The 23,008-nt window shown below is 44.6% G+C and overlaps 2 protein-coding genes across 3 annotated transcripts; both read left to right on the top strand.

Moving 5' to 3' along the window:
* The first annotated feature begins 28 nt into the window (after positions 1 to 28).
* On the top strand, positions 29 to 2,179 carry LOC6554269 (nicotinamide/nicotinic acid mononucleotide adenylyltransferase 3). Of its 2 annotated transcripts, XM_015153478.2 has the most exons (6): positions 29 to 268; positions 341 to 747; positions 799 to 900; positions 959 to 1,110; positions 1,699 to 1,969; positions 2,036 to 2,179. In XM_015153478.2, the coding sequence occupies exons 1-6, from the start codon at positions 73 to 75 to the stop codon at positions 2,075 to 2,077; spliced, it is 1,170 nt and encodes a 389-aa protein (XP_015008964.1). In that variant the 5' UTR covers positions 29 to 72; the 3' UTR covers positions 2,078 to 2,179. The 2 variants fall into 2 exon arrangements, with proteins under 2 accessions (XP_015008964.1, XP_001981899.1); XM_001981863.3 differs by lacking the exons at positions 1,699 to 1,969; positions 2,036 to 2,179 and adding an exon at positions 1,291 to 1,650 and having other exon boundaries at positions 33 to 268.
* A 221-nt stretch (positions 2,180 to 2,400) lies between these two features.
* LOC6554267 lies at positions 2,401 to 4,366 on the top strand. Its single transcript, XM_001981861.3, has 5 exons — positions 2,401 to 3,047; positions 3,116 to 3,225; positions 3,288 to 3,428; positions 3,487 to 3,693; positions 3,888 to 4,366. The coding sequence occupies exons 1-5, from the start codon at positions 2,401 to 2,403 to the stop codon at positions 4,364 to 4,366; spliced, it is 1,584 nt and encodes a 527-aa protein (XP_001981897.1).
* Positions 4,367 to 23,008: the final 18,642 nt, after the last annotated feature.

Genomic DNA, 23,008 nt, shown 5'->3' with positions numbered 1-23,008 from the left:
TCGAATACAAAGTCAGAGGTGGCAGCCACTGCTCAGCTGTTTAGTGTTGGAAAATAACAACAAGCCAAACAGATGATTGCGAAAATCAGCTGGCCGAAGAACAACATAACAAGCGAAGGCTTCCGGCGGATTGGATATTTTAAAGCACGCTCAAAATCCAAGAAAATGTCGGCATTCATCGAGGAAACAAAGAGCCTGCTGCCGCGGATCGCCTTCATAGCCTGCGGATCTTTCAGTCCACCCACACCCATGCACCTTCGAATGTTCGGTGAGTGTAACCGGATTGTGAAATTCTGCGGTAAATAATCGATAAAATTACGCGGCATGTTTTTATCACCAGAGATAGCCAAGGACCACTTCGAAATGCAGGGAACCCACAGAGTGGTGGGCGGCATTATATCGCCCACCCACGATTCATATGGCAAGAAGGGTCTGGCCTCTGCCCTGGACAGATGTGCCATGGTCAAGCTGGCAACCCAGAGCTCCAATTGGATTCGGTTGTCCGATTGGGAGGTGCACCAGAATCAGTGGATGCGCACGCAGGCGGTGCTGCAGCACCACCAGAACTATATCAATAACCAGATAAATTCCGGTGGAGCTGGCGGAGATGACGAGGCGGACACTCATGTAGCCGGATGGCTGCCTCGCGGGTTGCACGACAGTCGAGATCCTGTACATTTGAAGCTACTGTGCGGCGCCGATCTGCTGGAGTCCTTTGCTGTTCCAGGCCTGTGGGCTGAGGCCGATGTAAGTCTTGACATATTTGAGTAGTACCTTATTTTATATGACTTACCCCAGATTGAGGACATTGTGGCTAATCATGGTCTGGTGGTTATCACTCGGGCCGGCTCAAACCCAGGAAAATTCATCTTTGACTCCGACATATTGACCAAGTATCAGGTAAGAGAGAAACTAGCTCTGCAAGTTTATTCCTTATTAATTTCCATACGTATTTTAGAGCAACATTACGCTAATTACTAACTGGGTGCCCAATGAGGTGAGCTCCACGTTGATTCGGCGGCTCTTAGGACGCGGTCAGTCGGTCAAGTACCTTCTAGACGATCTGGTGTTGGAGTACATCAAACGCCAACGATTGTTTAACTTTAAATCGTAGGTGGTCTTCCTATTACCTCCCCCAAATCCTGCATGTTCACTTACAATCACCCATCTTTCAAACGATACGTACACTGAATGAGGCGCCACCTTGATCCATTTCACACAGCAGAGAACACACTTAACGTGCACCACCAGAAGTCTATGTATTGTTTCCTTTTGTGTCTTAAACTACAGGCGGGATGCACCGGCACCGACCGAATGCGACTCCTGACGCGCTTTGCACCTGAAAAAGAAGACCTCGTCGCCCACACGCTTTCCAACCCACCGGCACCGTAAATCGCACCACTTTCCACACCAGCACCAACAGCTGTTTGAGCCGTGGCGCCTCTACATGGAGCGTGAGTGAGCAGAGCAGACCAGAGTTCAAGTTCCTTTTTAGCAGTGATTCTTTTAATGCATGTTTATTTTTGCTCAATCTTGGCCCTTGTAAATACCCATGTTAAATTAGCCATTGTTTTCCGGTGGTCAGTGTGCGTATCATCTACTTACACCGAATTGTTGCCAAAATGTAGTCCCATTAAACAATAACCTTAACTTTGTTGCTATTGTACTGACCATGCCCGCCTAACCTGTGGAATGTAGTAAGTATATAACGGATGCAGTGCGTCCCAACCATTTGCTCTTTAACCACGCCTATACGGACAACAACAAGAACGCGAACAGCTACTCCATAGACGACCAGCTGGAGCAGGACATGGATGAGTCGGACACTCCAAGCCCACGACTTCAGCATACGCCCACGTCGCGAGTTTTCTGCTGTGGAGAGGTGCCTTTACGTGGATCCAAGGTGCTGCGATCTGGTCCTGGACAAGCGGTGCAGGTCATCACCATGCAGGCGGATGATAAAGAGGAGGTGAATATCGTATACAGTGTACCCATTCAATTTTATATATCCAACTAATCAATTTCCCGCTTTCAGAGCCAAGCGAAGAAGCAGAAGATTTCCCAAGTGCAACTTTAGGAAACTGAAAGTCGAATCTCATGCGGATCAAGACAGAGGCGCTGGAAGCTATTTGTTGATACTATATAAATGTGCATGTAAAATAAACACGTTCGTTACCGAGCTGACCATGCTATTGTGGGTCACTTCACGGAGTGGAAGGCGAAGGCATTGAACTTCAGGCGACGTGCATTGGCATTGCAGTCGTTGCAGGGCTTCCCTTGGGTGTCCGATGTCAGAACTTGTTGATGGTAATATGCTTGCCTGTCGAGAAGTGCCCACCATTAGTTTTAGCTTAGAGGGACTGCAGTTGCTTGCTACCCTTGGAAGAGTCCACATCGCGAATGTTCTTTTTCCGTCGTCAGAATGCTAAGCCCGCGCCACGCCCATCGCGCGCTCCATCCTTTGCGCTGCCCAAGCGGCGGCCTCCTGTCCAGTTGACGCCGTCGCATCAGCACGACCAGTTGCCCTTCCTGCGGAGATCGCGGTTCAGCGCCCTTCCCCATTTCCGTGCCTATGAGGACGAACCGGAGAACCTTTCGCTCTTCATCGCCATCCTGTACGTGGTGGATTTGTTTGGCATCTTCCCATTTGTCACGCTGCCCGCATTGCTAGTGAAGCTTGGCTACTTTGGCGTGCTGCTGGTGCTTTCCATCATCATCCTGCAGATCTACACCTCCTTCCTGCTCTCCCAATGCTGGACCATGGCAGAGCTGCTCGATCCTTCTATTCAGCAGAAGCGCAACTACCCATATGCCGCGCTGGCAGAGCTGGCTTACGGTCCGTACATGAGTCTGCTGGTGTCCGTGCTCCTCGATCTCAGCATCTTCGCCATGGCGGTGCCCAGCGTGGTCATGGCCGCCCAGAACCTAGAGGGCGTCGTGCTGCGCATGAGCGCTGGTCAATACAACTTCTCGTACTGCTACTGGGCTGTCATAGTCGGCCTGGTTATCTGCCCGCTGATGTGGCTGGGCAGTCCTAAGCACATGCGGTAAGATGGTGTTCGGGATAGGGATAAGTGCTTTGAATGATCTGTTCTCCACTTCATAAAAATCCCAGGGGTCTGGCCATCATCGCTGTTTGCGTGATGATCGTTATTGTGGCGCTGCTGTGGTTCTGTCTTTTTGCCGCTCCTGCGATTGGAACACCCTTTGAGGGCATCTCCTTGGGTGGGTATTGGTGTTAGTTATATATTTATATATTTAAAACATTGTAAGTTGGTTTTTATCAGAGCTGCCTGGCTTCCTCACCGTGCTCAACAGCTACAGCATATTGGCCTTCCAGTTTGACATCCACCCCGTCCTGCTGAACCTTCAGATCGACATGAAGCACAAGTCGCAGGTTTCCTGGGCTGCCCTCATCGGAATCGCCAGTGAGTCGCTGCACTAGACCGACTACAGATGGATAATAATTTCATTCCTTCCGATCAGTTACATGCAGCGTAGCTATCTTCGGCTCCATCATAGCCGCCTACAAATTTGGATCGATGATAGCTGATAACCTGCTGCAGTCCTTGCCCACCAGTGTGCCCTTCTATGTGATGTTGATCCTGATGGCGCTCCAGCTTTGCTTCTCCGTCACGGTGGCCAGCTCCGCCATGTTCATGCAGATCGAGAACTACTTCAAGCTGCCGGAATGTGAGTCTCAACTTGTGTGATAAACAAGTTCATAAACGGCTTTAAGTAACTTAAGTTAATGATCTCTATGATCTAGGAATTTCATTCCACTGAGAAAGACTTTTAATGAGTTCCGTCATAAGATCTTTGAACACATTAATCTAAGTCAACGTTAGATTTTAGGTAAATCGTCTGCTAATCCTTCCGTCTTATAGCGCTCTCCTTCAAACGAATGCTGATCCGCTCTTCAGTGCTGGCCCTAGAGGTCCTTGTGGCGGAGTTTGTGCCCAGTTTCGATGCCCTGATGGATGTGGTGGGTGGCACCATCACCGGACCACTGGTATTCATTCTGCCGCCACTTTTGTATCGCCGCATACGGCGGATGGAGCGAGTTCATCAGCGAATTGCAGCGGAGGCTAGTTACGGAAGTCTGCCACTGGACCTCAACTACGACCCGGTTGACCTGGAGATGGAACCACTGCTGGTGACCTCGCCGCCGACCACGCCACGCGGCTGCTGGCTGAGAATAGTTCGTTTCCTCCATCGCCTCGAGTGCGACGTGTCCTGCACCATGGCGGTGCTCATCTTCGGCCTGCTGGCCACCTTCCTGTCCACCTACCTGAACATCTTCAGCCTGCCCAATCTGTTCACCAACAACTCGCCCTGCCTGAGCAATCTGACCAAGCACTTCTGAGGATCGGGGTCTTTCCCCCAGCAAGAAATACAAATTAAGACTTTACCAAGTTTTTGATTGCCGTCCTTCGTCGGGTTCAAAAGCCCGAGTTGCGGCTTCATCTTTAATGCAATGCTTAAGGTGTTTTGTATAACACAAACTACAAATTTAATAAATCTATTATATTACACCAAGACACGCACGTTTCGAGTGTTTTGAGTGGTGATGTTTAATTAGTTAAGCTTTATTAAAACATCGCCAAAGCCAAACAATTTGTCCGCGAATTGCACACGCGCATCATTTATCATCTTTTTCGGTTGCCCAGTAAATGTTTGGCTTTTTGTTTGCCAAATTTATTTAAGCATTCGGTGTGCGCTGTATTTGTTGTGTTCGCTGTTAGTTATTTGTTATTTCAGCCGTTTGCTTTTGTTTTCTGCTTGGTAATTTGAGACAAGCTGGGCTCGAGCTTCTCCCGATGGAAAGTAAACAGGCTGATAACACCTTACGCAGCCCGTTTTTGTATCTCATGGATGTTTGTATCTCTCTATCGGTGTATCTGTATCTGAATCTATCTATCTATTTTGGCTGAAATGCCGGAGCAGCTTAGCTCAGGGTTTAATTTTAAACACACGAAGATTCTTGTGCGGAGATTCTGCTTGAAGATTCTTCGCCTGAAACGCAAATTTAATTTATTCTTCGACCATGCATGGCTATTTTTTATATTTTCCATTTGCGTATTTCTATATAATATACATACACGTACGTAATGCGAAGGCATACAATTTTTTCCCGGCATTCATTTCCGTCTTCCATAATACGTTTTTAAGCGCGTTCCATGTTCCATTCGATCGGGAGATGACTCAAGGCATTGTGTGGATAACCTCCCCGAGTCATCTAGTCATCTTGCCATCCCATCCAATGCAAAAACCAATCGCAACAACTCGAATTATTATTTATTTTTTTCCATTCTCGGTGCGCTGAGTGATTATTTATTAAAATTAATACCCAATTGTTTGATAGCAACGGAACCAAACCGAACCGAACCGAACCGAGCCAAACGGAACGGAACCCAATCCGTTGTCGCGTCATCACTCTGGCCACCTGTGGCTGCTGGAAGATGCTTTTATGGGCTCGTTATTTTCAGTGGGCCCCCTGATTTTAATGGCCAGGGCTTAAAGGTACGCACTCAGCAATTCGCCCATTTAATTGCGACGAACTTAGGGTTTACTACCTTTTTGGGCCTTTTTGCTTAGCTTTCAGGCCATGCTGCCTGACTTAATGCCCTGGCCGTTTTTATCTTTTGTTTGCCACATTTCAATATGCAGAAGGTCTCGTTTGGCACGAACTCTGTGTTCCGCGGATGAATCACGCTGGAGGCTAGTACGAGTACTAAGAGTACTTGCCGTACCACTCGGACATGGATCCGCGGAGTTGCCAAGTGCAGCATAAGTCGTGCTAATTGATTATATCGCTGGGCCATTGACAGGCGTTTAGGTATCCTATGGATTTATTTTATTTGTCTCCATTAACAAATTACACAAACATGCATAATTAATAGTTATTAAATCGTATTGCTCACTCAGGCTTCGGAAATGGAATTCTTAACATAGTTAAACTTTTATAATAATATTGTTAATATATTTAGGTACCAATGAGAAGTAGTTGCAAGTATAAGGTTACATGATATGATGATTTCAGAGTGATTGATTAGGCTTTGATCTCAGATTTGATTACCATGATATTTTTAGAACCTCAAGACCCTTCTTCGGTCAACTTCTGGACAGTAGTTTCTCTACTCCGGCAGATTTCTGGACAATTCCCCGCTGATTAAAGTGCCATTGAGTGCTCGACAGAGTGTCGCCTTTTCCACTTGAGGGGCAGTTCAAATCGAAGAGCCGTTGCCAATTTGGCTTGCGGCTGATTCGGCGATGGCTGTCAAAAACTGATTATACGGTGGCAATTTTCAAGTGGCCGGCACAAAGGCTTAACCCAGAATTTAATGATATTTAAATTGCAAGTTCCTTTGGCCAAAAAAATCAAAAATCAAAAGTCGAAAATCCAAAGCACACATTGTCGAACGAATTGTGTAGAGTACACGGCACACAAAAGGCACAAAGCTCCGGGCATAAAATTTCACTTTTCATTTCCTATTGACCCCGATTCCCTGGACGCACTTCTTTCTAATTTTCGCTGCCCCATCCCAATTCTTCTGAAGTGCCCGCAGTTCTCCGGTCTTTTTGCTCCCTACTCTCCTCCTAATCGAATTTCGGATCTGGCGTTCGATCGATCGGACTATTGGACGATTGGACGATCGAACTGTAACGTCTTTCAAATGGCCATTTATGGTGGTTACTTCTGGTGGCCGCCGGTTGCTTTCTGCATCAATTGAATACTCATTAGGCACACTCGCACTCACATTCACACTCACACTCACACTTGCAGATTCGGTTTCTCGTGGCGAATGATGACTTTTTGATTTCGCCCAGAATCAGCACAAAGTGTTTTTCAAGTCTTTTCGGCCGCTTTTCTCTGGATTTACTTTTTAGTTGTTGTACATTTTTTTCAGTTGCTGCATTGTTTTGCATGTTGATTTGCCTATCAGACATGTCCCGGGGCAAATCTCTGTAGTCTTTGAAAGAAAACCTATTCCTACAATGCCAGCAATGTGGCAAAAGGTACCTTAACTGATGGCCAAATATTTACCTTTTCCTCGAACTTATAACCTGATTATTGTTTTGATTATGTTTGACCAACATTTTAGAAACTGCGGCCCATATATATTTCTAGAACGCACTGATAACTAGTTTTTTTTATGTTTTTTTGTTTATATCATTACGCCAGTTTAGCACCTTTGAATAAATAAGGTAAACAATTGAAATTAACATAAAACGCATTTTTACATAATAAATGAAATAATCTGCTAAGGCGTTAATAAAATTGCTTATAAATAAATCGATGACGCTACGAATGATTAACTCTTAGACAATACAAATTGTTTGCTAATAGACATGGTCAGCGTAGACGGCAGATTGGTGGTGGGGGCTAGGTGAGTACTCCGAGACGAGTCTATCTAGGGGCTAGAGATTCACATCGCTTTATTCACATAAATTATAATATTTGGCGAGCACAAAAACGTGAGCCATAACAATAACAGCAACAGCAGCAGCAGCAGCAGCAGCCGCAGCAGTAACTACAAGTCGAGACTCGATAATAGGCAAATAAATTATAATTATACACAAGTTCAATAAATGTACAGCCAAGGACGTTGAAGGCCATTCAACGAGTGTTTTGGGGGTTGCACGGAACCGATTGCCCCTCCATAAGGTCGCAATCCAGTGCCCCCTCGCGCAGTCATCAGCCACCTGCTCCTCGAACGGCGGATTCTTCCTCAAGCTCATCGACATGCTAATCAAGCGGCACCAGCATTAAGTCAGATTGATGCTGGCCCATAAATATGGATGCTCTCCGGAGGGAGGCGGAGGAGGAGGGCGGGGTGGGCTTGGGTGGCGGATATATGGCCAATTGCCATCTATGGGCTGCAAGGCCGCAGCCAAACTGTAAATAGCTTGCAGCTCATTACCATTAGCCGATCGCAGTTGCTGCTCCTCGTGCGCTGCAACAGGCATCCTCGGTTTATTGTCTAAAAATAAACGCCTGGCCACTCGGACTTGGATGCGGCTTAGTTTGGCTCGGCCAAGAGCATGAATCTTGGCCACAGCCACTGCGTCTTCCTGCTTCTCGTTTGTCTGTACTTTTGTTTTATTATTATTAATTAGTATGGCTCAGTGGAGGGACGCTTCGGGATGTGCAATTTTGACAGGAATGTTGCACTTCAAAAATGTTAGTCTAGAAATGGCTCCCTACAAACCTCAACAAATATTTCAAATATTATAAACTTTGTCTTAAAATGTAACATTCTGTTATATATATTATAGGTAAGATTTCTTTTTTTCGTTGTACCCAAACATTTCTCGCTGTGCATGCTGGCGAGGCCGAATCGCTGGCATGGGGTGTTGGCACTTTGGCGCCTCTCATCAAGGCTTCCAGACATCGGCTAGCTGCAGCTGCCCATCCTCAGCCTCATCCTTCACCTCAGTCCGGCTCTTAGCCTTGGCCACATCCCCAGCATTTGGCCAAAGACAGCAGCCAATTAATTCGCATTCGGCTGGCCCCCAACCAACCCAGCAGCACCTGAACAGCGTTCCCCCATCGAAAGCCCATTCGAGACCCTAAGCATGAGAATCTGGCTTTAATGGCAACGCTTAGGAGATGCTATAAATAAAACCGAGAGTGTATGCTGGCCACTTGGTACCTCATTTCCATTGTCAATCTGCGAGAGATGCCTCCTCCTGCTTGGTGCACTCATTAAAGAGCCAGCGAGGTTGACTTTTTATTGATGCAATCAAATTGTGGCAAGAAACCGAAAACCTTTTAAGTGTCTTCAAAATGCAGCCAGCGGCAATTCCTCACCATTCATTACTGGCCATGCCCTTCTAGGAATCGGAATTGGCAAAAAAACCCAAAATGGTAATGGTATGACTCTGCGGAGCGACTCCTCCAACTCAACGCTCGGGATCCATAAAACCTACGATCCTACAACTAATCAGATGCTGAGTGCCTGTTAATGCAGGAAATGCCAATTCTCTGGGTTAAGTGGTAACGATGAGCCGCCATCCGAATGCCTTCTCGATGGGATCGGTATGGACATGCCAGGAACTCATTCTGCTCAGATCCCCATGACGGTTTACCTCTCGCCATCGAAGCTTAATAGTACCTCGAAAAGCTTTCATTCTCACCAGTCCAATAAAAGTCCATCTGAACTGTAGGCCTATCCCAATTTCAGGTACTTTTGTGCTCCGCCTAGCAGATTTATTGTCCACAGTTTAGTCGGTGATTTATTTTAATATCTAGCCGCTGCCCCGTCTACTCTATATCAAATGGAAATGGAATGAGAATTAGAATCTGAATCAGAATCTGAGTTTGAATTAGAATCTGAATCAGAAGAAAGAGCGGATCAGAACGGAGGGGAATGGAAGGGAGCACTTGACGTGAGTTTAACTGCCGCTACTTCGTTTCATTTCGGGTTGAATAAAACAATAAACAGAGGCGACCAGGGACCCGGATTCTAAATTAAGCAGATTATTCATAACTTTTATAGTGCTGAGTCCCGGAGAAGTTGGCGGTCCCCTTGCAGATGATTAGATAAAGTGACACTGGGCGAAAAGTATTCGAAATGGGCGATATATATCTCAGATTATTTGATATAGCTTGGACTATTTTAAAGATAGTTCGTACAAGTTACAGTCAAACGACTAGACAGATAGTTGGTATCATAGTTTGATAATATTTTACTTATATTTCTGCACATTGTCTTAAGATCCAAACCCATTTTTCCGAGTGTTCACTGCCGCATGTTGACCGCGACGAACGACCCAGACTTAGGATTAGGCCCACTTAAAGGGGAGAGTGGTTGCCATTCGGTATTTGGTGGTGTGTAGTGTGTTGTATGTAGTTACCAGTGGAGGGTTAGTAACCCTCCTCACGTAACCGGCTGCGAGTGAAGAGTTCTCAGCACTGGAATTATAATTAAAAGCGGAGGAGACACCGCACTGGGGATTGGCTTCTGGGTACTGGGTACTGGGTACTGGGGATTGGGTTCTGTGTTCTGTGTGCTTGGGGTCCATGGCTGAATTAGAGTTATGTTTCCTTAATGAGTGCCACCAGAATGCCGCCGAAAGAGTGACCGCTAAGCATCTTTCAATAGGGCCTGAGAAGATCGTAGAGCTCAAGCGGGGTTCACTGAACTTTTTGGCAACCAGCAACCCGGAGATCTCCGACCCGGCCACTTTCCCAATTTCAATCCCAATTCTCCGCTCGATCTGATGCCAAGAAACCAAACCAATCCACTGCACAGAACTGAACACTCGAAGCTCGAAGATAACGCCTCTAACTGTAAATATATTTACACATTTTGGTATCTGGCTTTGTTTTTCCCCTATTTTCGTAGCTTGTTCGCCGATGTTTGGGCCACAAATTTGCATAAATTTCGGCTTTACATTTGAAAATGCTGTGCGAATCGGTAGGTGCTTCTGATGCTGCTGCCGGGTGGAGTGTTTACATAACACTAAAAGCACCGATCTCATGAATGAACCGTAAAGCAAACAGCCCCGGGTTTTCTACACCAAAAAAAGGCAGATGGAGGAAAGTAAAAAGTGTCCAGTTCTAGGGCACTCGAAGACATTTGGGTATTATGGCATTTACCAAGGCCTAATGCCAATACTTTGTCATAGTACATATACCTTATCACAATTGGTACGACCTGCGATTTGTTATATACATGATAAATGTGTTTTCCCCTTTCATAATGCTTAGATCGAAAACCAAATCTATTTTCGTATATCCCAGTATATATTTGTCATTAGCTCAGCTCATCCGATCCCGTCTTAGCCATCCATCACCGTTTTGGTGATTTTTTTTGGCGTGTGCGAATTTGCATCAGTTTCGACAGGTGAAATTAATCAAAGGTGGCGCAGGCAGGTAGTGCCAGGTAAAGCCCATGGAAACTATAGCCCGGTAGCGTTTACGCTCAATTACTCAGACCCTCTGACATATTTACTCAACGGGCCAAGAAGTGATGCGCCGCCCCTGAGGCGTTCTAATCAAAAACTTTTGGCTATTTGGGATTTGGGGCGCCGCCGTCATTTGGGCGTCTGCGTGAGCCATTTGTGTGCCAATAGCCGAATGCCAACTGCCAAGTAGCAAATGGCAAATAGCAAATAGCGAATAGCGAATAGCTATGTGAATGGCTTTGTAAAATTCCCCGTGTGGCCATAAATCAGCCGCCAGTGCCTCGAATCCGGCGACTGCCCGCTGTAATTGTCGCATTAGAAACGCCAGGAAAACGCGCGAATAAATCAACTAAGCCTGGCCGAAACGCCCAACGCCCACCGTACGTGGGTAGCCCGATTCTCGGGTATCACTTCTGCGTTACGAGTATCGCACTACCGTTCTAGCGCTTCAAATTTACATTTCTCGACATTAACACTCGCCCATACACTCAAGAAAATTGGAGGTCACAAGGCATAGAATATTCATGAAGTCAAAGGGATAACGACAATAATCAAATATAGCTTTTGGGATTAGCGCTATTTACTTGATTTCCTCAGAATCGGTTAACTTAAAAAATGTACTTAAAGAAATCAACCGAAATGTGAGTTTCTCCCATGATGTTCTCCCATTTTTGTAGTAAAAGAAAACTTCTGTTTAAACAGTATTACCAACATTCTATTCCCCTAAATATGTGACCATTAACCCATTTCTTTAGCCTTTTACCGCAAGTCTTGTTAGCCAAATTTGCCATCTTAAATTCCGGATGGACAAAAATAAACCTAATGATAACCCATTTTCGTTCGTGATTAAATAGATCTGGGCAATGTGAAAAAGTTGATTTATGGGCCTGGCTCACTTATAACAAGTTAAAGGGAGCAAACTTTCGTTCGCTTTTGTAAAATTGAATTTTACAAAAGAAAGGTATTTAATCAGTGCTCATGACTTCTGCACGCAATAAACCATTTTATTTTGACCACATTTCCTTGGGCTTTTTTTCTAACTGTAGCAAAACCATTTTCAGCATTTGTTTTTACGGCTTTTTGGCGCATTTAACCAAGGGGTGCGGGGAGGGGGCGCGTTTGCTTGTAGCGAAACGAGCATAAATGCCAAGGCAGTCACGCCTCCTTTCATTTGGCATAATTTGTCGCCCATTTCGCGTAAATTTACCCAGTTGCGCGTGCGCGAATGTCGCTCAAGTGGCGGTCGTCTACACAGCGTGGGTGTGCACTGTACAGTAGCCAATGCAGGGTGTGCCACCGACCGGGTGCACTTCCGGCACTTCCGCCTTGAGCTGAACAACATCATCATCATCATCATCAGCGTCGTTACACGGCCAATTCCAATATCGAATTCGGGGGAAGCAATTAGCAGCGCCTCCAATCGAACGGCGACCAGCGACCATCAAAGATCGCTGAAATAAATAAACCCGGCTCAATGCAAAGCAAATATGAAAAACGTCGGGCAAATTGCTTCGACAAGTATTTAAGTTTAATTGAATTTGACGATTTTCAGCTGGCAATCGCCATTGTTGTGCCGTCGAATCGCCTTCTGCAAAACGCCTCAAGGCTGCCAGCGCTTCGGGTCGATCTTCGATTTCGATGCCAGGTCTTAGGGGCTCCAAAGATAATCATCAGCGCGGATGGAACACGAGTCCCCAACTAATATGCTCGGGCTGTAGCAGACAATTAGTCAAAACAATATTTGGCGGGTCATGCACATAAGTACATACATATGTGCGATTATGGGTAATCTGCAAATCGTCTTTGGCATCGGCGGTCCACTCCCAAAGTTCTTGCGCCATTTTCGATTATGCAATCGGGTTGCACGAGAAGCCAGGGCTTAAAGGCGCTTTCGTCTGGCTATTTCCGCTGGCTACAATGCTACGTAGACGCCACCAGCAGAATCGGAATTAAACAGCAATCCGCTTTAGTGATTCACAGAGCGATTACAAGGCACTCGAGCAGCTTTGGGTGAAGTACCATCCAGTGGCTTTCGTGACTTTGGCTTGACAACCGAACCGGCGGACATTCATAAACATCCAACTCAATTTCTAACCGAGCATAATCAGTGAATTATAATATCAATGGCACGCACGGCTTCTTTCTCGTAATGGGATCGTAAATCTCTTTCTCTGATTAGGAATGTCGATTCACATCTGACTAAGCAAACGTCACATTTCGCAAGCTGGGAATATATCAAGTTAGAGTGACTAGAATTTTCCGCGGCAGTAGCTTGCTTACAACCCTTTGTGACCCATCCCATGTATAACTATTATTATTAATATGAGTTAGAGTTAGGCCTTTTGTTTTTTTGTTCTTTTTTGGCTGATTTAGTGTTCTAACTTGGCTTAAACCAAACCAGTTTTCATTTCCAACTTATTTTCGTTGGTTTCGCATCAGTCGCCGCCAGCTTTTTGTGTTTTCTTCGCCAACTCTCTAAGGTCTATTTCAAGGTTCAATGTCCGCATCTCGTGAGTGCCTAATGGATGTGCTCGTATATCCAGACTCGAAGCTCCTTTCCCGATGTCATTAAAGGCTTAAGGAATTCGAATTTGAATGCCCGTGAACTGCAGGCGACTGCACTCAGTATCATCTTCCCACTTTCGATCCGTATCCAAATCCTCCTGAAGTGCCGCTGTCAAGTTCGGAATGATGGGCCATCTTCAGTGTCAGGGTCACCCTCGCCTGGGAAACAAAACAAAAACAACAACAAAAAAACACCATAAACGCCATAAACAACTGGAACGAGACAAGAGTCAACAACATTTGGCAGCCGCTAATTGGCCAAAAGCAAAACGGAATCCAAACAAGTGACGGACATGCCGGCCAAATCACCCACACTCGCAGTTTGGCTCACGCCTCAATTATTAATGGCTTTCCTATTGACATGATTGCTACGCACGCAGGCGCATTTGAAAATAAAAGATCAGAAATAATATTAAAAAACCAAATCCATGCCCATGCCCAACGGCGGCGCTCGCATTTTTGCGCCTGTCAAGGCCAATTGCATTAACTTCATAATAATCGCGTTAGTTTACCTGGAAGCCCCGCTCCGATTTTCATTCAAAGCTGGCCAAATGCATTGTGGCCCGTTTTGTCAATTTGCTCACGCTCGAGCTTTAGAATCGACGGGCCAAAAATAGTTTCGATTTTGAGCCACGCTTCGACCACCATTCACTTTTCACCCAGTCGTACAAACTTTCAAACAATCGTAAAAATCGTTAAATCGAATCCAGACCTTAAACAAGACCCTGCAGTAAATTTCCAAAAGAAAAGAAGTGTTTGCCCTACTTACGATTAAATAGTTTGAGGTTGATAATCTGTTTATGTGGATTTTCAGGTCCAATTCTATCAATTCTATCAATTTTACAGCAACTATGTCGAGTAAATTGTAAAACAATTTAAAATTTTGATGATAAGATAAAATTGAAGAGAGTAGTGAGTTTGTTAATATTAAATTATATTTTTTTCTTATCTTTAGCAGAAGTAAAGTTTCCAAAAAATGTGTACAAGCCTTTGAAGTATTACCTCTGTGTATGTATGGCATAAAAATCTCACTTGATATGCAGACATTTCTGCCAGTGTACTCAAATATTCTCCCCATCGATCCCCGGCTCTTGGCGAACAAGTTCAAGTGTAACGGTACTTTTGTTGCCATGCGCCAAGCAATTTGTTATTTGTATTCGTTTGTATTTGCTCTAATTTGTATGTTTCCAATGGGCGAAAGGGGGGCGCCCGGAAAGTGGGGAGCTGCTCACCACACAGCTGACATTTTTGCCTGGGCTCAGAGCAAATACCGAACTGTGCTCGGCATGGCTAATTAGAACGCGGCTAAGTGCGAGCAGTCAGTCTCACTCGCTCACTCGCCGCCACGCATGCGCAGATACATATGTATCTTTGTATCTTCCGGCTGACTTGACTTCTTTCTTGACCCACGCGCACTTGGCAAACGTTCTTTGTTTTGTGCGGCCTCTCTCCGCGAATCTATTTGCCAATTTTTCGCCAAAAGCTTGACAACATTTGTCGCCTCCCCCGCAGCACAAAATGAAAAAGGCGGCAAAAAAAGAACCATCCATTTGTCGGGCTTAAAGTGACAGACACGTTTACAATTTGGGCGTAGTCGTCGTGCCTTCAGTGAACCCATTTCGTGTCTTTGTTCTGCAGTGGGAAACTGGGTCGGTCTGGATCTGGATCTGCACTGGATCTTGCCACTGTCCATCGCACATCCAACACCTGGCCAAGTCGGGCGCTTAATTAACCCGAACCCACCGTCTCATAAAATGATGCGTGTTATGGTCACTTTACTCCCCAAGCGCATCCTCATGTTCCGCAAATGAAATTCACCAGAACAGAACGGAATGAATCAACTTCGAATCCAGCCGGGGGCATTTTATTTTTAGTGCCCGTCTGACGTAGACGAATTGCATCCAGCATCCCACAAATGTGGGCGTTACTGCGCAGGCAGACACGGTCCAAGCAATTAAGAAAAAATAGCCAAGATCACCATCTGGGTTTGCTATCGTTGTCGTTGGGTTGGGAATACTGTGGAGAATGAGCATGGTTTGGATTTGTCAAAGAAATTATGTTTCAATTTGTATTTATGAAAGCCATTTGTATTCACATTCTTCTCGGCTGCTTGGCTGATTATTCGTGGCTAGTTCTCAGAAACTAGCGAGAAAATTTCTCCCATGATTTATGGGGAACTCCGGATTTAGTCAGAGTGTGAAATGGAATTTACATATTGTAGAGTTCGTAAATAATTGCATTTGTTCGGCACTCAAATATGTGTTTTCTTATGTGACACAATGGAATTAATTTCTTGTGGCTGATGCACGTTCTTTCATCAGAAATCTGAAAATTATAAATACCAAACTTTGTTCATGTGCGGTTTTAAAAATCCTTCTGCGCAATACTTTAAAAATAACTTAAAATATTCCTGGCAGCTAATAAAAAGCTGCAATAAATTCACATTTTGCATTAGCAACTTCCCAATAAGCTGAATTAATTTTATTCTTTCGCCGCAACTTTCTCAATTCTCTTACTATTTGCGCATTTCTGGTAATTTCAACCAACTGTTGGAATTTATTGCTTTCTTTATCTTCGAATGCGTTATTAAAACGTAATTAATGGCATTTTAAATTAATTAATTCGGCATATTTATAAAACAATTAATGAAGTTCGCAGAGCATTCAGTCAGTTAGTTGGCGCAGGCGAGTCATTAGTTCGAAGAGGTCTCAAACAAAGACCCAGCCAAAAAATCATAAAAATCCACAAATGGTTGGCTCATTGAGCACCGGAATTGGCGTGCGTTGAAAGTTATTTCTGATTGATGACAAAATATGGAAACAGAAGAAATTAATGAATTCCTTGTAAGCCGTCCGTAAGCCGAACGCAAAACTAAGAACTCGCAGAATCTGGTTTTCAGCCTCCATTTATCAGATTCTTATGAAGATATTTGTTTTCAAAGTTCCTTAATTGCTATTATGCTTACTTCGCGTCTCAAATTATCTTTCCCGGAACGACCTATCCGCTGGATTTGCGTAGATCACTGAGCAGGTCGTCTCCAAGTTCATGAGTCAGCGGAGCGGCAGTCCGCTACGTTTATTTCCCACCCAGCGCCTATTTATAGTCTGATTACATAATTAATTTACATTACAAAACGCCGCTGGCCGGGGGACTGCTCAAAACGACACTTCTAGATCGCTGACACGCCCCAAAGAGAAAGAACAGAATGGCAAGTCGTTGACTTGAGCGATGGTCAAGCACCGTTTTGCCGATTCTTATCCGAGTTGTGCAGAAGCACCGCCAGATCCACATCTACATCCACATCCACATCCGCAGACCCATGGGTACACCAATGGGTACAATTTACTGATAATCGCAAGCGGACGGGCGGGCTAACGACCTGCAAAAAAGTTTGGGAACTTCTTAGCGGCAAGCGGCGCAAACATGATTTAACTTTAGGATTAACTGCACGGATTCAACTAATAAAAACCACCAAAGCCATTGATATTAGTCAGTTGTTAAATTTAATGTAAAGGTGTTTAAATATAATCGACTTATATTTAACACGATGCAGCAGCGCCTTCATATTCCAACTGAGTCATAACAGTTGTAATAAAACCCAAGTCAAGTTCGTGTTCTAAGTCTTTCGTTTTGAAACGAGGCTTTTACAACTTGACCGGGTACTTAACACCCCTGAATAACCAATAACCATCAAACGGCACCCTTAATGCCCCGATCATACTTTTAGTGTCAATAAAACCGAATTTACAGCAAACAACAAGCCTTAAACCAAAAGTAAGATGCCTTAAAAATGTCATCAAATTATATGGATGATGACGCTGCTCGGACTTCTGCTGTTGCTGCCAATTTTCGGTTTGGGTTAACGAACTGACCCTAATTAATGAATGCATAAAATTGGGCACCTAAACAAGCCCAAAACATATTCACAACATTGCCCACATTGATAAGGGTCACAAATTAAGTGAGCTGTCGTGAGCACTGAGAGAAAATGGGGCAGCAAACTGCGTGTTTGCTTTAGAGTGACTGGCAATGCAATATTGATAATCATTTGTTATCAACGTACAATTACCAGCTATTATTAGGGTCAAATATTATCTCAAAATATTTAAAATAATTTTTCTGAGTGCTGAGGCTGCGGGAGATACCCGAAAACATCCAGTCACTCGTACAGCAAGTGTTGTCGCCTGCCTCGCGCCAATTCAGATGCTAATCGCGTGAAATTTATCAAAACGTAGTATATTTGCATACATTTCAATTCGAATCGTTTTGGTGCCGGCCGTTTATGCTTCCCCGAGTGATTCGCTTGCCAAACCGAATTGAGTTTTTCAATTTAAATAAAATGCGATTGAGATAAATTAGATAGCTGGCCGAAGCTGAAGCGATTTGGGGCCTTTGTTTTGGGCGGCGTGAAAGCTTCTTCATCGCCCGAATGGAGCGGCCAAACATACATATTTTAGCCAAATTCAAAAGCCTTTCACATCTAGACCGCCTCGCGAGTGTTTTGTCAGAATCTCTGGAGAATTGGGCGCAAGCGCTCGCGGACAATTGCAAAGCTAAAAGGCTTATGGGCTTACGGACCGATGGTTCCATAGCTCCATGGCTCCATAGCTCCATGGAAAGCGGCCTTAGCTTTCGCCCATCGCTCCGCTGAAGGTCGAATTTCTTTTGTGTTGAACTCCCATGGAGAATGATCAAATGGCGGAGCTATCGAGTGGCACAGAACGTTTCCACTTGGACATATCTCGCGGCAATTGTCTGGCCAAGTCCAAAGAATTCAAACAAATGGCGTTAGAATTTTTGATTTAGTGCACTCCAATTAGCCAAACGTTTTCGCAATTATATCGTAATAACGGTTAGTCGAGTTTTGCCGCTTAATCAGAACAATTCAGAGATGAATTTGGATCACTGCTATGTTTATTTGTACAAGAGAAGTTTATTAAAAATGTATACATAAGTTAGTTTAACTTTGGTTGTACATAGATATACCTACTTTTACTTGAAGTTTGCAATACCACTTAGTGAGCTTTGCAAATATTACTTGATTGCCAACTCACCTTGTAACGTAATTTGTCGCCTGATTACGATGGGTAAAATCGGATGCTGAGGACTTGAACTGGATGGGTAAACAATATAATGTTGATTGATTAACGCACCAAATTTGCGATTCAAATTTGCAATCGAAGATTTTGCTTTTCACGCACGTCTAATGAACTATGTGGCCGAAAAGTCAGCGCCCAAAAACTTGAGCAGATTAATGTGGAGTTGTGCAACCTGCTGGCAGCCAGCAGGCAAACACGCAACGTGCCCCGGCCGGATAATCAAAGATTTTCATTAGTTATCTCTTTGGGCAGGGGCAATTGAACCGTTCGAGATACCGCACACATTTTCAATTCGGGGGGCCTGACCCATTTGCGAAGTGCACGCGAGGAATGGATGAGCCGGCCTGCCGGTCGTCTGGTCAGCAAACTCTTCAGGTCGATGGCGTCGACAAGTGTTTGTTTGGAACGGCCAACAGCACATTGTGTCTTTGGCCAAAAGCTGGTCATTCAAGTGGCGCTTAGGCGGCTTTTGCCCAGCTTTCTGTGTCAATTGCTGCCGCTCGACTTGCCCCTCGGGGCAATCCAGTTCCAGATATTGGGTCTGGAAACTGAAAACTGGGCAAATGAGACAATTTAAATGCAAACAATCAGGCGACTGGTGAATGCGAAAAATCAGCAAACTCAATTAACAGTTCATCAGCAATTGTCCGACTAATTGAATCACGCTTTTGCTATTTTCATTCTGCGGTTCTCCATTCTAAGTTCCATCATTAATTACCCACTCAGCTTGACTTGGCGGATGTAGTAGATAATCTAGTACCTTTGATCCCATCCCAGGCATCATGAATGGAAGGCGAAGCCATTCGATAATCGCCGGTCGTCTGATTCAGCCGCAGCGCATCTGCTATTTATAAACATGAGTCCCAGCACTCGAATCGCGGTTCGAATCCAGTTGTTTGTTATCTAAAGTGCAGACAGCATTCTCGTTCTCGAATTGAAGTAATTGCTCATGGGTCCGAATGGCGGGCAACAGGTTGCTCCTAATACTTCCGCCGCAACTGGCAAACATTTCTCCATCCCCTCCGGATTCCCGTGACCGCTGATTCAGATGCGGAACTTGCGGATGGCAACAGGCAAATGGAACCATGGTAACATGTTAACCAGTCCTCATCACATTCGCCTGGCTATTTTTAGACGCTGCTGCATTTATTAAAATGGCAAATTATGTTGCCGGCGCAGGAATTTTACACGTAGAAGATTTATACTAAAGGTTACTCAAGTGTGAATAAATAAACTCAATTTTTTACTAAAAAAACATCAAATTTTGGGCATAACAACAGAAATATTGCCCAAAATATGGAATGTCACACCTTGTTATGCTCGTAATTGCATTTCCAATCGATTTGCATTCAAAATTGGGAAAAAAAAATTTTACCAAATTTTGCGAAAAAATGTGATGGTACCCCTTGCCAAAAATGCAAAATTTGAGTCAAAAATTATTTTTCTGAAACCATCCAAAAAGTCATAAAATGGATTGCTTAGGTTGTTAGCAGCATAAAATGGTGTTTCCTGGGTCTGTGGGCGCTATTTCGGCTTAGTTATAGCAGGCACACTCGTATAAATCAGGTATTTTGAGCGTCCTTTTTTCCAGTGTAAGTCTGAAGTTCTCAGCCAAAGTCCATGGCACTGACCATGCATCTGTTTACTTTTGCCACATTCTTAATGCGCTTTTGATCGCCCCTCGCTGCAGGCAACTGGCCGAGCGCTTATTACATCATATTGGATCTTGGGCTGGCCTCCGTGTCCAGCGAACCAAACCGTTCTGGCCAAACTCTGATGCAATTCGCGAAACTTGTCTTACCGGCTCAGCTGCCATTCGGCACTCGCACTCGCACTCGCTTTTGCCATTCGATATGCGAGCGCCACAATTGAAGGCCTCAGTGTCAATGTCACCAAGTCCACTTCCTTGACCAGATTGGGTTTGGGTTTGGGATTTGGATTGGGACTTGGGATGGGGTCCGTGAGTTGGGAGCTCGTCGCTGGGCTTTTGCGTGTTTGTAATTTAAGCGGCTGTGTCATTTAGTTGTTGATAAGATGTAACGCTGTTGTTGCACATAAATTAGAAACATCTCTTTGCCCGGCCTGGCGTATCTGATAACCAAGAAGCTAGTGAAGCTGGAGAAGCTAGGGAAGCTGGAGAAGCTGAGCTGCTGGGAAGCGGAGAATTGGAGAAGCCAGCCGAGCGCCGCAAGCTGATAGTCGCGGTCCGTTGACAGCAACAAGCTGCGAATTTGTTGAGGCGGCCATTTTGATATATGGTCTCTATTTCCTGTTTATGCTGATGAGCCTGGTTTATGGTTAATAGAACCTTTCTCTCGATTTCCACGCCACCAGGGCTCCCAATCGAAACGAATCGAAGTCGTATGGCAAAGGCAATTGTGGGAATTGTGGGCAGACGACGCATCGGGAACTTTATGCATATGATTCAAATGACCCAAATTGCAGTGCAAACAGCTGCAGCGATGGGCGAGAAGCAGTAAAGATGGACAACTTGATACGCTTACAAGTGGGCATGGAAACTATGGCGTCTATGGAGTTTCCATACGGAGATACGGGAGAAAATGGTTAGTTATACCATTAAATGCGTATGTATTTCTCTAATTTGATACACTAATTTTAAGTGCTAAGACTTTGCACCAAGTGGTATAAATAAACGAGTATTTGATTACCTGTCACACATGTTGAAGAGACATTGGTATCACTTAATTAAGTTTTATGGGTCTGTACTTTCCAAGTGATGAAGCAGTTTCACCTAATTATGTTTTATGACTGTTTAATATGCAGTGTATTTTCCAAGGGATATGCATTAAAGTTTATTTGTTCAATCAATCAGCAGGCTCGTTTGGAATATTAGTAAACAGATTTTTGTAAGTTGCCACAGCTTGGTTAAGGTGTTCCATATTCGGCCAACTCTCGTCTTAACCTGTGCCACCTTGTTGTTGTTTGAATTTGGCAAACAAAAACCGCAGGAACACACGGGGCGGGCCGGGGGCAACCTGTTTGCCGATGAGTTTAGCACATGGCCCAAAGAGAGAAGCCAGATCCCGGGGCCGCTTTCGGGCCAAGTTCGAGTCAGAGTCGGAGTCACAGAGCCAGAGCCGCAGCCTTTGGTTTAGCCTCAATAAAAATGCAGTAAATTCCTAGAACAAATGATTAATAAAAGACGAACAAAAAACGCATCTTTCGTGCGGCACCCACTGGAAAGCTGTTAAAAAGCGCGTATAAATTTTGGAATTTCCCGCAGTCACACTTGTGCTGTTGCTGTTGCAGTTGCAGTTGCAGTTAAAGTTGCTATTTCAGTCGCTTGTTTGTTCCCGCCCTGTGTTTGTTGGAGAAATCGATTAGAACCGACCACAAACGACGGCGATTGTTGGCCACAACTTGCTGCATTTGCTGGCCATGTTTTCCATGCCATCCATACCACACTACACCACACCATCCATGTGGCAAGTGCAGAATCTGCCAAGTCATCTGGCCGGAGTGGCGGACTTTGATGAGCTGCGTGGCCAGCGCTGCATAAAGGTGTCAATTTTAGCACGCAGCTGCCAATTCAGAGGATGGCTTTCGCTGCATCCAGCTAATTAGCAGCAGGGTGCATAGGTATTCGCTTCCTTCTTCTGGGCGACGAAGCACCATGTTTGCACATCAATCAAGTGAAATCAAATGGCAAATTTTGGCATTGATTGAAAGCATCGCTTGGGGGGCGAAGCCAGTATTCACAGACTTCGTCGTAGAACGTCAGCATTTAATTGCATGCTCTTCGAAGAGAAAGAGTTTCTGGCGAGGATTGGCGCAGTGTATGGCCATTTTAATTTGGATGTTATGCAAATTGCACGGCAAACGAGCCGTAATAAACATTATGCGGCATTTGGTTTATTATTTCAAATTAATTGTACGGTGTCAAACAAGTTTCTACCACGTTTCCAAATTTGAATAATAATTGCGCACTTGCCAAAGAATCTACCTACCGAAAAAGTACAAAATATGGTAATAGGAGTGGCGTCCATCCATCAGAAATCAACCAACAGCCCATCAACCCATCAACCATCCACCATCCACCATCACCTTTCACCAATTAGAATAAGAATGAAGGAGCCCCCCGCTAATGAATGAAAGTGAAGTGAAAGTCATTTGCATATGCATAGCTCCAAAACTGAAACTGAAACAGATACAGATACAGATTAGTTTCGGTTTTGTTTGATGGCACCGGTTCGTTCGTAAAGTTTTTTAATGCAGCGAAAGTGAAGTTGAAGTGGCAAAATGCAGTGCCAAAAATAGCAGCCAACATATAACTCTCGGGCCAAGTTCAGATTCTAAAATTAAGTTTACAAGAGTGCGAAACAGAAAGTAAATCGTAAATCAGAGAAAGTCAACCCGGCCATCATCGTCTCATTTGTTTATGCCGTAACCCTAGACGAGAAGACGCTCTG

Source organism: Drosophila erecta, unplaced genomic scaffold (genome assembly GCF_003286155.1).
Source record: "Drosophila erecta strain 14021-0224.00,06,07 unplaced genomic scaffold, DereRS2 tig00000000-arrow-pilon, whole genome shotgun sequence".
Lineage (NCBI taxonomy): Eukaryota > Metazoa > Arthropoda > Insecta > Diptera > Drosophilidae > Drosophila > Drosophila erecta.
Note: the sequence above shows the minus strand (reverse complement) of the source record. Positions and strands in the feature narration are given on the sequence as shown.

What these genes read in the sequence shown, in the direction of transcription:
- LOC6554269 (XM_015153478.2), top strand. Translation starts at nt 73, where the DNA reads ATGATTGCGAAAATCAGCTGGCCGAAGAACAACATAACAAGCGAAGGC. An exon ending in CGATTGTTTAACTTTAAATC is followed by an intron (nt 1,111 to 1,698) that starts GTAGGTGGTCTT and finishes TGTGGAATGTAG; the next exon opens with TAAGTATATAACGGATGCAG. An exon ending in AGGCGGATGATAAAGAGGAG is followed by an intron (nt 1,970 to 2,035) that starts GTGAATATCGTA and finishes TCCCGCTTTCAG; the next exon opens with AGCCAAGCGAAGAAGCAGAA.
- LOC6554267 (XM_001981861.3), top strand. Translation starts at nt 2,401, where the DNA reads ATGTTCTTTTTCCGTCGTCAGAATGCTAAGCCCGCGCCACGCCCATCG. An exon ending in TGCCCTCATCGGAATCGCCA is followed by an intron (nt 3,429 to 3,486) that starts GTGAGTCGCTGC and finishes CCTTCCGATCAG; the next exon opens with TTACATGCAGCGTAGCTATC. An exon ending in CTACTTCAAGCTGCCGGAAT is followed by an intron (nt 3,694 to 3,887) that starts GTGAGTCTCAAC and finishes TCCGTCTTATAG; the next exon opens with CGCTCTCCTTCAAACGAATG.